Source organism: Desmodus rotundus, chromosome 3 (genome assembly GCF_022682495.2).
Source record: "Desmodus rotundus isolate HL8 chromosome 3, HLdesRot8A.1, whole genome shotgun sequence".
Classification (NCBI taxonomy): Eukaryota; Metazoa; Chordata; class Mammalia; order Chiroptera; family Phyllostomidae; genus Desmodus; species Desmodus rotundus.
Window position 1 is genome coordinate 194,839,404 of NC_071389.1, and position 13,612 is coordinate 194,853,015.

General features: G+C 60.8%; 1 protein-coding gene across 4 annotated transcripts in view; it reads right to left on the reverse strand.

Moving 5' to 3' along the window:
- Positions 1-228: 228 nt before the first annotated feature.
- TMEM184B (transmembrane protein 184B) overlaps positions 229-13,612 on the reverse strand; it is a 47,634-nt gene continuing 34,250 nt past the window's right edge. For 3 of the 4 annotated variants that reach the window (XM_053919569.1, XM_053919570.1, XM_045186841.2), the window contains exons 4-10: positions 10,333-10,423; positions 9,749-9,824; positions 6,934-7,025; positions 5,942-6,111; positions 5,307-5,501; positions 3,454-3,474; positions 229-2,573 (exon numbers count right to left, since the gene is read on the reverse strand). In XM_053919569.1, the coding sequence (XP_053775544.1) occupies positions 2,332-2,573; positions 3,454-3,474; positions 5,307-5,501; positions 5,942-6,111; positions 6,934-7,025; positions 9,749-9,824; positions 10,333-10,423 (887 nt within the window). In that variant the 3' untranslated portion in view covers positions 229-2,331. The remainder of the gene's footprint in view (positions 2,574-3,453; positions 3,475-5,306; positions 5,502-5,941; positions 6,112-6,933; positions 7,026-9,748; positions 9,825-10,332; positions 10,424-13,612) is intronic. The other variant, XM_053919571.1, reaches the window with a different exon arrangement.

A 13,612-nucleotide genomic window follows, 5' to 3' on the forward strand; every position in this document is an offset into this window, starting at 1 on the left:
GGTGCTTTGCGACCAAGGCTGCCGGCCATGTGTGTGGGACGAGACACTGTCCACTGGGGGCCTGGACCCCAATTTTAGTCTGACAATGGGAATCTCCCCATCACCTACACGTTACATAGTGGAAGGACCAGGGTTTTCCTGACACCCCTGCCCACACCTCGAAACCCACCCCCAACACACCCACAGGGGTGGGAAGAGGAAGAAAAAAAACCTCACCCACAGGCAGAGGAGATTTCAATACAATCTATATTATCTCATATATATGTCTTTCCCACTTTATTTGCTCACTTCTGTCACGCATTTAAAATGTCACAGAGACCAAAATAGAGTGGCTTTCCGGTGGAGCTCGTGGCAGTCATAAGCGAGATACAAAACTAGGGGCTCTGTCTCTCATACATCATACAGTTAATTTTTCAAGTATTTTTTATGTACAAAGAGCTACTCTATCGGGGGGGGGGGGGGAAGACAAGGTAGGTTACAAATCCTAGGAGGAAGGGGTGGCGTGGTCAGGCACAAGTTCCCAGCCCCATCTCCCCAGGGGCCCGGGCTCCCTGCCGCTGAGCTGGAGGGCAGGCCAGGGTGGGCAGAGGCTGGGGGCGGGGAGTCAGCCGCACACTTTGGCCTGGAAGGGGAACCAGAGAAACCGATTCGTGAGAGGACACCGTGGGAGTGGGGACAGACAGCGGTCGTTCTCGGGCAGCCTGCACCAACCCAGCACTGGCTGACCAAGCCCACCCACCAGACAGGGGCCCGAAGCTGGCCTCCGGCACCCCACCCCCACAAGTGGGCCACTGTATCCCCTGGGGGCGGGGGGGCTGGCTTGGTCACACGGGCCAGGAAGGATTACTGGGATGGAGCCCCCACCCGACCCTGGGCACAGCTCATTCCAGGAGCTGCTGAAAGGAGAGAGGTTCCACAGTGACGTTCCGAAGCCACAGGTCTGGACCCTCCTCGCTCAGCCTGCCCCTTCCCCAGGCTGTTGCAGACCCAAACACCCAACACCACCTGGGGGCAGGATGCCCCGCCTGTACGCACAAGCAGTGCCCGCTGTGAGCCCACCTGCACGGGGGATCTGGCCCGGGGAAGCTCCAGGTACGTGGTGCAGAGGTGGGCAAGAGCAGGGGATGGGTGGCCCTGGCCACCCCTGAGGCCTAAGGGTGCTTGTCCGGGCACTGCAGGATCTTCTGAGTGCCAGCAGTTTAACAGGGGGTGTCTGGGGTAGACTGAAGGCCTAGGGAGGGGGGACTTTCATATGTGACTAAGGCACAGAAGAGATGGGCTAAGGGACCAGACGAGGAGGACACCAGGCCCTGTGTGGACCTGGGGCCAGGGCCCTCCACTGCATGCCCCGGCCCTCTGCCCTCCCTCCTCCAGAACTGTGTCCTCCAGAAGCTGGTCTGAAAGGTAGAGACTCAGATTCTCCCCATGAAATGTGAGGGAGAAGCCCCAGGGACACCCCAGCCCAGGTTCTGATCGCTCAGCCTGGGAAGGAAGCGGGGAGCCCCTGACCCTGTAAGCAAGCAGGAAGTTAAGGGCTCTGTCCAAGAATGCTCTCAAGAAGACAGACCCCAAGGGGGCAGTGTGGACTGCTGGCTGTCCTCAGCAGGCCAGGAGGAAGGGGCACAAGACAGGCAGAGGAGCAGCCACAGAGAAGACACCCAGGGGCTCAGGGACCCCCGACTTGAAGAGGCCACATCAGCAGAAGAGGAGCGCAAAGCACCCGAGCACCCTGCCCAGTGGGCCCAGTGCCTGGCCCTGACCTGGGCAGCGTGCCAGGCAGGCCTGGGTCAGGGGGGTTCACAGGGAGTGTTCCCTCCCCCTGCCCAGGTGAGGCTAATCGAACATCAGACAAGGGGGAACAGGGGAGGGGACAGGTGGGGAAGAGCTGTATTGCACGGTGTTTGGGGGTGGGGCTGTGAGTCTCGTACGGGAGGGCAAGGGCCTGGGGACAGAGCTGAGAAGACTGTGGCAGCTGGTCCGAAACACGAGCATCTGGGTCTGGGGCACAGCTGGTCCCGACATGCTGCCACCGCAGGACAAGCCACAGGGGCATGGGAGTCGCTCCCAGTATCCTCTGCTCCTTGCCCGGGTCCTGCAGGCTTGGCCTTGTATAAATATTCCTGAAGGCTCGAGGGTGAGCCTGGGCTGTTCCCTTGGCAGACAGCGAATGGCTGTTCCTCTGGAAGCGATATGTGAGTGTCTCTGGTCCAATAAATTAAAGGGCAATGCCAAAGCTGTGCCAGCCTGCCTCCTGGCCTGGACGTGAGGCTGGAGGGGGCACACCCTGCTCGGGGCCAAGGTACCCATCCTTTCCAGCAGCAGCTGCCACACCTAGAACTCGTCATCAGAGCTGAGCAGGAGAGTCTTCTCGTTGTCGCGGGCGCCACTGAGGCTGTGGGAGCGTGCGAGGCCGTGGGCGCCACCGTGCCAGTTGGGCCCGGGCTCCAGCGTGGACTGCTGCGTGTACTGCTGGTAGGCGGGCGAGAAGTTGTGGATGGCGTCCTGCACAATGTCGTGTGGGTTCATGGTCTCCTTGAGGCTGCTGGAGATGCTCTTCATGGGGGCACAGCGGCCTGCGGGGCAGGGGGCGGGAGGCGGGGGTGAGGGGGATAGCAGGGCAGGAGGCAAGGCAGCTCAGCCCACCCCAAGTCCTGGGACCGCCACCCCCCAGGCTGTGTCATCCAACCACCCCCTCCTGGGACAGAGGACAGGTCCTGCATGTGGGAAGGCGCAGGCAAAGAAACGGCCCCTCCAGCTGGGGCACAGAGCCGAGCGCCCCCGGAGTGGAGTGAGCAGCCACAGGGGCCGAGTCTGCCAGCGGGATGGGGCAGGGGGTGAAGACTGGCGTGATGCAGGCACTGAGCCCAGAAGGCCCCAGGGAGGCGGGGCCAGGCCCAGTATCGACTGAAAGTGGGAATGTTGGGGAAGGGGACTTGGGAGCCAGGGGTGCCCAGGCTCCACAGGTGCCAGCCCTGCCCCTTCTCCCAAGGGAGTAGACCAGGGACCCGCTCCATCAGGACAGCTGCAGAGGGCTGGACCCGCAGAGGAGGCCCCTCTCTGGGAGGGCAGGAGCTGCCTGCCCTGATATGCTGATCTTAACTCCCTCTCTGATGAACCATCCCCATGGGCCAAGGCCACAGAACTGGGCAGTAAGGATGAATCCAACTTGCACCCTGGTCTTCAGACTCAAACTCGCCTGCTCTCTGCGCCCTCTGCGCCCTCTGCCATGGGACATGCTGAACACCCCCGGTTTCCCGAGAATGATGCTGTGCCCCAGAACCAAGCAGGGCGGATTCTAGGACAGCGAAAGACCAGGAGAGATGCTCTGTCGCCCAGGGGTATCCGTGGGGAAGGAGACAGGGACACAGAGAAGCCAGAGAGAGAGGCATGCTGGTGTGACAGTGACCAGGACTGGCGTGCAGGACAGACGTGCAGACCGAGAGCAGAACCTACCGTAAGGACCATATGTTGGCACTGCCCGCGGCCAAACCCGGGGCAAAAGCAGGGCGGGCAGGGGAGGGGGAGAGAAGCAGGAGAAATAGAGAAGACAAGAGACAGCTGAGTGAACACCACGTGCCCACCACCGAGGCCAGCGCGCACCGCTCAGCCCGCCGCCCCCGGCCCTTGGCCCCCCACACAGGCCGCCCCAGCTCCCTCCCAGGGCCTGGGTGGAATATCCACCTAGGGATGATTCCTTCTGTGGCTGGGTGGGGCACAAATGGTGGGCACCAGAACGGTGGTCTGAGTTCAGCCTCCGGCCCTAAATCAGGATCCCCATACCCTCGCTCCTCTTTAGGCTTGGCTGGAATTGCTAAGCCTGTGTCCTGTGCTCTACAAACCTCACACCACTTCACAGACAGGAAATCGGGGGGTGGGCGGGGGTTTCTTGTGCCTATGGCTCAGTGGGCAGAGCCAGCTCTGCACCCACGCCTGGCTGGAGGGCTGAGGGGCTGCACACTGTGGTTAGTGGGTGCACAACCAGCCAGGACCAGCACCGAGGGCCAGGACGAGCAGCGGCATTCCCTGGCTAAGTGGGGGTCTCTGCCAGAGCCAGACCACTGGGGGTGGTGTGTCTGGGGGCTGTGGGTGGGAAGACAGCCCAGGAGCCTGCTGAGCACCTCGACAGGGCCACCATGTGCAGAAATGGTTCCTTAAACCCTTTTAAACCTTTGCTACAGGCACAAAGCTGACTTTCCAAAGGGTACAGGGTCTGTCAGGGCCAGGGCCAGGGCCAAGGGACGTCGCCCTTAATGCAGGGGAGGTGTTCTTCAGACCCTTCCAACAGGGGCCTCGAGGGGAAGCAGGCGCGACACCAGCTGGCAGCGGTGAGCCACGGCCAGCAGTGCCTGGCCCTAAGTAGGAGTGCGGTCAAACATAAAAAAAGCGCCACAGCCCCAGCCAGCAAGCGTGTTGGGTAAACACGGTTGGGCGCTCGAGGGTAGGGAGGCCTGGGGTACAGTTCACGCCTCCAGCAGTCGCTCAGGCATTTCGAGGCCTCCTCCCAAGCAGGGAAAGAACTGGGCAGGAAGGGGTTGGTGGTTGAGGGGCCCAGGCCAGTACCTCTCTACTCTTCTCAGTACATGGCTCCTGGGGCCCGTGGTGGGCACGGGTGGTGGGCCTGGGGAGTGGGCTTCCTGCCTCCAGCCACACGGGAAGGGAGCTGCAGCAGCAGAGCTCCAGCGCAGATGTGTCAGACCAGGGCGCTCCCCCGCAGGCCCTCCCGCCATGTCAAGCATTCCCAGACCCCTCTTCCTGCCCCCTGGACCGCCCTCCCTGCCCAGCAGCAGCCAGAGGGAGCCTCGCCCCCCAGCCCAGTTACTGCAGAATGGCTGCGGGTGGGGCCCGACAGGGCCTTTCAAGGCTCTCCAGGGTGCTCTAATGTATAAGTAGTGTGCTAACAAAGAGGAAGATCAACAGGTGTAAAAAGAAAAAATATATAAAAATTTAAAAACCTGTTCAAAGCTATTACCATCTGAGTCTGTTTCTAAGAAGTAATCAGGTTAAAGGGGAAAAAAAAAGAACCTTCAAGACAGAGAATTACAGGGTAAAACGGATAACTGAGTTCAATGTCAGGAACCCTTAGGAACTTGTCTATTCCAACGTCCCTGCCCTGACCTCCCCAAGGGGGGTCTTGGAACTCCATTACCTGCTGCAAAAGGGGGGCCTAGCCTCCAGGCCACACCTACACCAACACAGGGATTCCTGAGCCCTCCACGCCTGCAAGACACTGGGGGGCAGGCAGGGCCGTAGGCAGGGCTGGGCGTGCCCCTCCCACTGGAGGTCACGGCCAGAACCGTGGTTCATACCTTGCGCATCCAGCCTCTTGTCGGCATAGACCTTGTAGGTGAAGGCGTGGCGCAGGGCCAGGGCCGCGAAGAACATCTCCACGCAGATGATGAAATCCTGGTAGCCGGCAGCCACGGTGCCCTCGCCCACTGACACACGGGCTGAGTGGATCTTGGGGATGGCCCCGCACTTCTCCAGGATGGCCAGGAGCATGCCTGGAAAAGGGGGAGAGTAGCTGTCTGGTCCAGGCCGGACCCCCTCCCCAGTCCCCCAGTCAAATGCCAGGGTGGGTGGGAGAAGGGCCCACAGTTGTTCCTGTAAGGGAGGGCTCTGACAGAGCCAAGGCCACGGAGAAACCCCACGCCCCCAGCTCCTTTCTGGTCACTAACACAGATGTCACAGACTATGCAGGGGTCCTCTTGCCCCCCCCCCCCACCATGAAGCAGCTCCACCAAAGCTCCTATCAAGGCCCCAGAGGGCTCAGACTTCTCATCCAGCGGGTGCCCGGTAGGCAGATCTCCAGGCTGAGAGCAGCCAAGGACAGTCCCAGGGCCTGGGCCCCAGGAGCACTGGGCGTGGCAAGCAGGAGGAAGGGGACGAGGTTTAGGGGACAGTGTGCCACATGTAGCCTCACAGGGGCTGGGAAGGGGCTCACCCTGCCAGAAAGAGAGGAAGATGACGGACTTGACCATGAAGAACTTGAGGACAGGGCCGTAGGGGCTGAGCAGCTCCCGCGTGGCGAAGTAGAAGAGGAAGAGGGCGTAGAGGGCCAGGCTGACAGAGACGTTGTAGATGATGGTCACGTACAGGTAGCCACTGGCGACGCTGCGAGAACAGGGGAGCATCCTGGCTCGGACGGACCCTTCTGAAGGACAGGGTGCCTCCCCCCGTCCCGTGTTCCACCCCGATGCCAATTCCTATGGCTCTCAGCAGGGCTCCCCAAGCCACAGAGAGGTGACCGAAGTGGTCACACTGTGAGAGGGGTGCAGGGGGTGCGCCCACAGTCTGGGACAGGCCCGCAGCTCTGCTGCCCATGCTTCTGGGGGAGGACACAGGCATGGCAGCCAGTATGGCCAGGGGTGGGAAGCTCAGCCTGATGGTCAGATGACAGGTGTCAGGGTGCCTGAGGGCTTGGCTTTGTTCCTTCCACCTAAGCCAAGTTATGCCCCACCGTGCCTCAGTGTACTCACCTGCCCCAGTGGGGCTGCTTCGTACAGTTCAAATGGTTACCCCCCAAAATGTTTGTGGACCATTTACACCAGAGAGGCTTGCTACCCGGCGACTTGAGAGTGGCCTCTCGGGGCTCTGACACTCTTGTTCCCTGAGTGGGGAGAGCAAGTGGCCACTGTTCCTTCCGGGCCTGCCCCCAGGGCCCCAGGCTGTGGCCTGTGCGTGAAGGTGATGGATGCTGAGGGATCGATCACTCCTCTGCCGGAAGCAGGGCCAAGTGCCACCACCAGGCTTAGCCCTTGCAGCTCAGGGGTGCCAGGAGGTGTGAGGAAGGCTGGGGCCGTCTTGCCCCCACTCAGAAGAAGGCCCTTCATGCGAGTATGCAGCCAGCCTGCGGCCACCCTTCCCCTAGCCAGGCAGGGCCCTCTGCTCGGGCGCCAGCACCCTCCCCACTCTCCCCTGGGGCCCGCTGCTTACTCAAAGTCGCCGTCCCGGTACTTGCCGAAGGCCTGCAGGACCACAGTGCTGACGGCCATGAGTGGCTTCACCACGCAGAACTGCAGGGTGGCCTGGGTGGGGGAAGGGGGAGAGCGAGAGTCAGAAACCACGGGACAAGCACCCCCTCTGGCAGGGAGGTGGGCACTGGATGCCAGGGGTGAAGGAGGCCCAGTTTCCTCTCCCGAGGGGACAGCCATCAGGAGGGAAAACAGAATCTGTGACACGGGGAGAGCAACTCAGCTGTGTGGGGAACAAAGACACGAAGGGAGGTCGGCAGTAGAAGGAGGGATGGAGGAGCAGGAGGCAGGAGATGCCACCAGGGAAGGGGCCAGGAGGAACAAGACAGAGACAAAAGGGACAGGGAGAAGGAGCAGCTCGCACTGAGGCCCACAGGCAGAGAACAGACACGGCAAGGATCCATGCCCGTGACAGGCAGCAGCGATGAGGTGGCCAGGGAAGGTGGGGCCCTGCTCGGGGACTGGCCACACAGGCAGCGGGTATGGGTGAGGACCTCCCCTCATCCTCCTCATCCACACCGGCCTGGCTGCCTGCCCACAACCCTGGGTCTAGGCCCAGGGTCTCTATTGAGCTGGGGTCCTACTGGGGGTGGAGGTGACGTACGGGAGTGCAAGACAGGAAGCAGCCCAAGGCAAAGGTCTATAATCCAGACACCTGAGTTTGACTCCTGGCCTCGCCAGCTACTAGCCACAGAAGCTTGAGTGAGCAGCCACTTAGCCTCGGGCAGATGGACGTAACCAGGACCCTCATGACAGGGTCGCTGTGCGGGGACTGGAGACGAGACAGCAGTGTCCTGAGGTCTCCCCACTCTGCGCACCTGGAGGCCTCGGCCAGCCTGCTCTCCCAGCCTTCCACAACTCCCTACAGAGGCCCCAGGAAACCGGGACCACGGTGCCTCTAACATCACTAGAATCACCTTTCTCTTGAAGTCAAGTTAAGTCCAAGAGACAAGGCCCCTTCTGTGGAGGTGGGAGCAGTAAAAAGGGGGTACACTAGTATGGCTCCAAACAAGCAAGGGCCCCGGGGCAGAGTGTAGCCAGCAGACCCCAAAGTTCTGGGAGCCAGAGCGAGGCGCCCAAGGAGCCCCAGTGGTGTGAGCTGTGGCGCTGCCGCCAGGAGAGGCGTGTACAGGGGCGAGAGTTGTGCCACTGCTGCCCACACCCATGGGTCTCCCCTGGCCCCACCAACCCCGCCGCGGGGGGTGGGGCCCGCACCTGCAGCGGAAGATGGAGCAGCGGCCCGGCGCGCTGCGTGGGCGAGCCAGCCTGAGGGGCCTGGCCACAGGCCGGTGCTGTCCCGGGGCGGCTCCCTTCATGCTGACCACAGCCCCGTGACGTAAGTACCAGCGTCACCCCGTGACAGATGAGGGCGCTGAGGACTAAAAAAGCTGAAGTGACGTAGTGACAGGAGATTCAGATCCCGGGCGAAGGCCCTGGTTCCGTGCCCCGGGACAAAGCTGCGGCCGATCCACTCTCTGCCACGGCAGCAGGGTACAGAGGCTTCTTCTGCTCTTTCCTGTTCCTACCTCCCCGCACCACCTCCAGGAACAACGGAGAAACACCTGAGCCCACGGGGCTGGGGGTGACTTATAACAGGGCGACCGAAGCGAGTGCTCATGGGATCACACTCTGTACACAACAGTCACCACCAAAGGAGGCCGTGAGTCACCGGGGCCCTGGGCGGCCACAGCCGTGGTAAACAATGGCTGGGAAAGGCCCCACCCTGGGCCCCAGGACGGTTTTAACTCTTCCCCTGCAGGTCCAGTGGGCAGACTCTGCATTTAGGAACACCCTCAGGAAGGAAGGAAGGCAGGCGGCGTGGAAGCAGACTGGAGACCTGGGAAGCCGAGGCAGACACATTGTGGGTGTGGCTGCACCCCCCGGCAGTGGCCCTACTCCTAGTAGAAAAGCCGGCCCTGCAGCGGGTCACAGTGATTGGCTGTGGGTTTCATCATTTCCCCTCCTGATTACCCTTCGAGATGCCTGAGGGGCTGGAAGGGCCTGTGGAGCCCCAAAGCAGAGTCGAGGTCAGGTCAGCTGGGCGTGACAAGAGACTCTCCACCCCAAACAGGAGGCAGTGGGTGCTGCACCAGCACTGTGCAAATGCTCTGTGCCCACTCCCTGGCCTGTTCTTTAAACCATCCCTCGAGATATGGGTCATCACGCCCATTATACAGAAGGAACTAAGGCTTAGAGGTCAGTCAGAGGAGAAGCTGGAACCCACACTCCAATGGTCAGACAGCCAGACCTATGCATTCGGCCACAACGCCACACTGCCTCTGCCCAGGCAGCTCCAGACCACAGAGTGGGGGCGGCAGAGAACACCGAAAGCTGCTGGGCTGCCAACTGGGAGACGGGGCCCAGACCAGAGACTGCCCAGGCGTGTCTGGGCATCTACGTGTAATGCAGAAACCCTCCTTCCCCCAGCCCCCGCTGTGAGGAGGTTTCTAACAGAGATTCCAGAGTCCTCACGCACTTCCTCCGACTCTCGCACTGAGACTTGGGCCAACGGAGCGAGAGTCTGGGCCCACTTGTCCAGGATGCCTGTCACTGCCCCTGAGCACACCCTGTGTTCACCTGGGGGGCCTCACAGAACATAGGGGTTCCGCAGGGGGTGCCCAGGGCAGCCTGCAGCAGGGTCCTCGGGCCCTCCGCCTGCCTCTGCCACTCCGACAACCGGGGACAGCATGGCCCACAGCTGCCGCTCTGGGCACAGCCCCAGGCTCCTGGTCCCTGGCCCACAACTCTTGACCCAGGCAGCTGCTGGGGACACAGACCTGCTTGCAGAACCGCAGGAATCCGATGGAGTAAGTCTTTCCCCAGAGGCAGCATGTGCCATACACACAGCTGGACCTGGAAGAGAGGAGCAGAGAGGGAATGGTGAGCAGAGAGCCAGGGCCAGGGAAAGGTGGGGCTCAGGGGCACCCTCCCTCACAGCCAGACAAGCCACTGCAGAGCAGGGTGGGGTGGGGATGGGGCACAGGGCCCAGGCAGCCTTCGAGCCCAAGGCCAAGTACAGGGAGCCGCTGGGGAGGGTGTGCGCCTGCGGTGAAACGTGAGGGAGCAGGGCTGACGGGCCTGGGGGTAAAACACCAACTTGAGAGGCCCTGAGTGTAAACAGTGCGAGAGGGAGGAAGAAACGGGAAAAGAAAGGAAGAGAGTGGGGGGAGGGAGAAAGAGCCAGGAGGCCCTCCCAAGAGTCCCAATGAATGGCCTTGCTCAGGAGTTCAAGAGAGGAACAACCGGTCAAGGCCACAGGCAGAGAGGGTCTGTACGTCCAGCTGCCGCCAGAACAGCTCAGAGAATGTCAGGCCCAGGAAGCGGGGTGGTGCGGGGGGCTCCAGAGGGGCTTTGTACTCACTCAATGGGCTTCCCTCTGATCTCTGACATGATGGAACTCTCTCCCCCGAGGTACTCGTAACACAGGCTCAGGAAATTGTAGATGACCAGGGCTGTGAAGAGAGAGTGCACAGCGAACCGGTCACATCAACGGGGTGGGTAAACATGGCAGAATTCTGAACAGCAATGGAAGTGAAAGAACCCGTCTCAGGCAGCAACAGGGAGCCCTCAGGGACGGAGACCCCACACAGCGAAGACTCTGTAATCAAAACCCGGAGAGGACAAGTCGAGCTGATCAGGGAGGCGCGCGCACACACTACGGCTCGCGCTGTGAAGCAGAGTGAGGAGGGGACCGCCACAAAACTCAGGACTGCGGGCCGGAGGGGAGCACAGGACGGGCGTGGGGGGGTCTTGGGGGAGCTGGTGGTGGGCCTGCTCTGGGGTTCAACTAGGTATCGGCTTTATAATTTACTCGTCTTATGCACTTTTCTGTCTGTGAATAAATCACAATGTTACAATAGAACAACAACAAAACATTCTCCAGAGGGGTCTCGGGAGACAGGCTAGGCAAGCACGAGACAGCAGCACCTCGATCGCCCGTCAGCCTTTAGTGTACCTTCGTCTGCACAGAACGTCCGGGAACGGAGCACAAAAGTCTCGAGAAGCTGGGTCAGCTCTTTCTGAATCAGGACACAAAATTTGCAACAGCGACCGCCAGCAGAGAAGTATGTTGTAAGTGCTGTGTTATAAATATAGCGGCACGCTGTAATGTCCCCCAGCCGAAGGATTTCTGCTGGGTCGGCACAGCCAAGGCGATAGCCTGCAGGGCCCCAGAAGCAGAGGGCTATGTGTGCAGGGGCGAGGAAGGAGAGTGAGCCTGGAGGGAAGGAGTAAGAGGAGCGTGCAGACGGCGCCGTAAAGGAAGGGTGCAGGAGGGTCAGGGCCAAGAGCACGGAGTGGGGAGAGGTGTCCAGCAAAGGAGCAAGGCCAAGGCGAGGGTCCAAATGGGGTCAGAGAGGGCACCTTTCCATCTGATCCTGCAGCACAAAGACCTTCCGGGCTCCTGGGGCAGCCACTCAGCTTGGCACTCAAGGCCTTCTAGAGGGTGACTTAGTCCCTGCCCACCCCACACACTTCCTTCCCAGCCACACCAGAGGCCCCCCTTTCCCTCCACACCTTTGCATGGGCTGTTCCCAGTGCCTGGGGCGCCCTTCCTCCAGGCACCCATCAGACACCTCCCGCCCTGAGAGGTCTCGGGCACCACGCAGGCCCGTGCTTTACGGCCCTGCTGACGTGCACGCCCTCAGCTGGAGCACATACAGCCCTGCAGAGACAGTGAGGCAAAAGCTGGCCTTCAGCTTTTGGAAAGGGGTGCATCTGGGGTGCTTTAAGCCACTCACAGTCGCTCTGACCTATTAAGGGCTCATGTCTCCAGCTGGGGTGGGGGGCCTCAGGTAGCACCCTCTCTAAACACGACCCGCAGCACCCACCACACTGAGCTGTAACTGTTCCTCTACAGGCACAGAGCAGAGGGTCTGCCACTGGTCGCCCGGGAGCCCCGTGCCTCAGCTTCCTCATTGGTAAACGGGGACAGAAGGAGCGCCTACCTGTGCAGGGGCTGTGAGGTTGGAGTGAGTACTCAAGGTGCTTGGGGCAGTGGTCAGCCCTCAGCAGCGCTCTCCGAGTGTGCACTGTCCCAGCCCTCACTGTCACCTGCCTGCCTGGTGTGGAGAAAGCCCCGGATGGCTGGTGATGGCAGGCCCCCCCATAGAGCTCCAGCTCGCTCACCACTGACAAGTCCTGTGGGGCATGCGGAGGGGGCACCAAGCCAAGCCTGAAGTCAGCCCGCCAACGACCCTTGTCCAAAACCACTCAAGGCCAAGCAGAACGGATGCATCTGTTCCAGGCTGGGTCCAGTCATACTGTGGTCTGTGGCATTTTCCAGAGACGGCCACACCCTCCGACACTGGCACTCCTCTGCGGAGAGCGGGGGTCGTGTTCCCGCCCTCGCACGGGGCGGGACCGGGTTGACTACAGCAGCAGTGACACTGGGTGACATCTGATATTGGGGTTATAAAAAGCCTCTTTCCTCTGGTTCCCTTTTTAAAAAAAATTGAATCTCTATTGTATTTTTTTCCCATTACCGTTTAGTCCCCTTATACCACCTGCCCCCAGCAATCCCCACCCTGTCCACGAGTCCTTTTTCCTCAGGCCCTTCACCCCCTAACCTCCCCGACCCTCGAGAGCTGTCATCTGCTCTCCCTCTGTGAGTCTGTCTCTGTTTTGTTTGTTAGCTCAGTGTGTTCGTTCGATTCCACATATAAGTGAGATCATACGGGGTTTGTCTTTCTCCGACGGGCTTATTTAACTTAGCATGATGCTCTCCAGGTCCATCCATGCTGTAGCAAAGGGTAAAATTTTCTTCTTTTTTACGGCCGAGTAGAATTCCATTCTGTAAGTGTCCCACAGATGTTTTATCCGCTCATCTGCTGAGGGACGACACTTGGGCTTCCCTCCAGTTCTTGCTCCTGAGACGCTGGCCCTCGGGCTCAGTCCCCAGGTGGGGGGGCCCATGTGAAAAGCTCGTGGTGGAGGGGGTGAGGCCCTGGGAGACCCACCACCAACTGCCAGACACACACACGCGTGACTCAGACCTCAGATGGTTGCTCTCAAGCCTGCGTCTCCTCCAGCAGAGACCCAGACACCACGGGGCAGGGACAAACTGTCCCCACCATGCCCTGCCCATGCCCTGACCTGCACTGTCTGTGAACACGCAGCGAATGGCTGTTCCACGCCAGTCTGTGTGGGGTCGTCACTTCCACAGCCACAGTAGTGGAATAAACACAGAACCACTCCTGGCTCCGGGACGTGCCGTGATCTCTCACGTTTCCCCACGGACACACATTCTGGCCCCTCTGCTAAGCTCCCAGGGGCAGACCCAACGGAGATGCCGCCTCCTTCTCGGTGGCCTCCTCTGCCCTGCTGCCACGCTCACTTCTCACACGGTGATCTCTCTGCTCATCAACCGGATCCTTTCAGGACAAGATGCGGCAGGAAACAGCAGGAAAGCCATGGGCCCCAGAGCCAAGCTGCCTGGGCGGGGACCTTGGTTCTGCCACTCAGGAGCTGTGTGGCCTCAAGCAAGTTTCTTCAGTGCTTGGCACCTCGGTTTCCTCATCCACAGGCTGAGGATCGCAGAGGCTCCTTCCTCGTGAAGCTCTGAGGACAGCGTGGGGGCGAGGGGGTGTCTTAGATTGGCCCAAGCTCACAACGAGCAGTCCACAGTGTGCTGTTACCTGTTG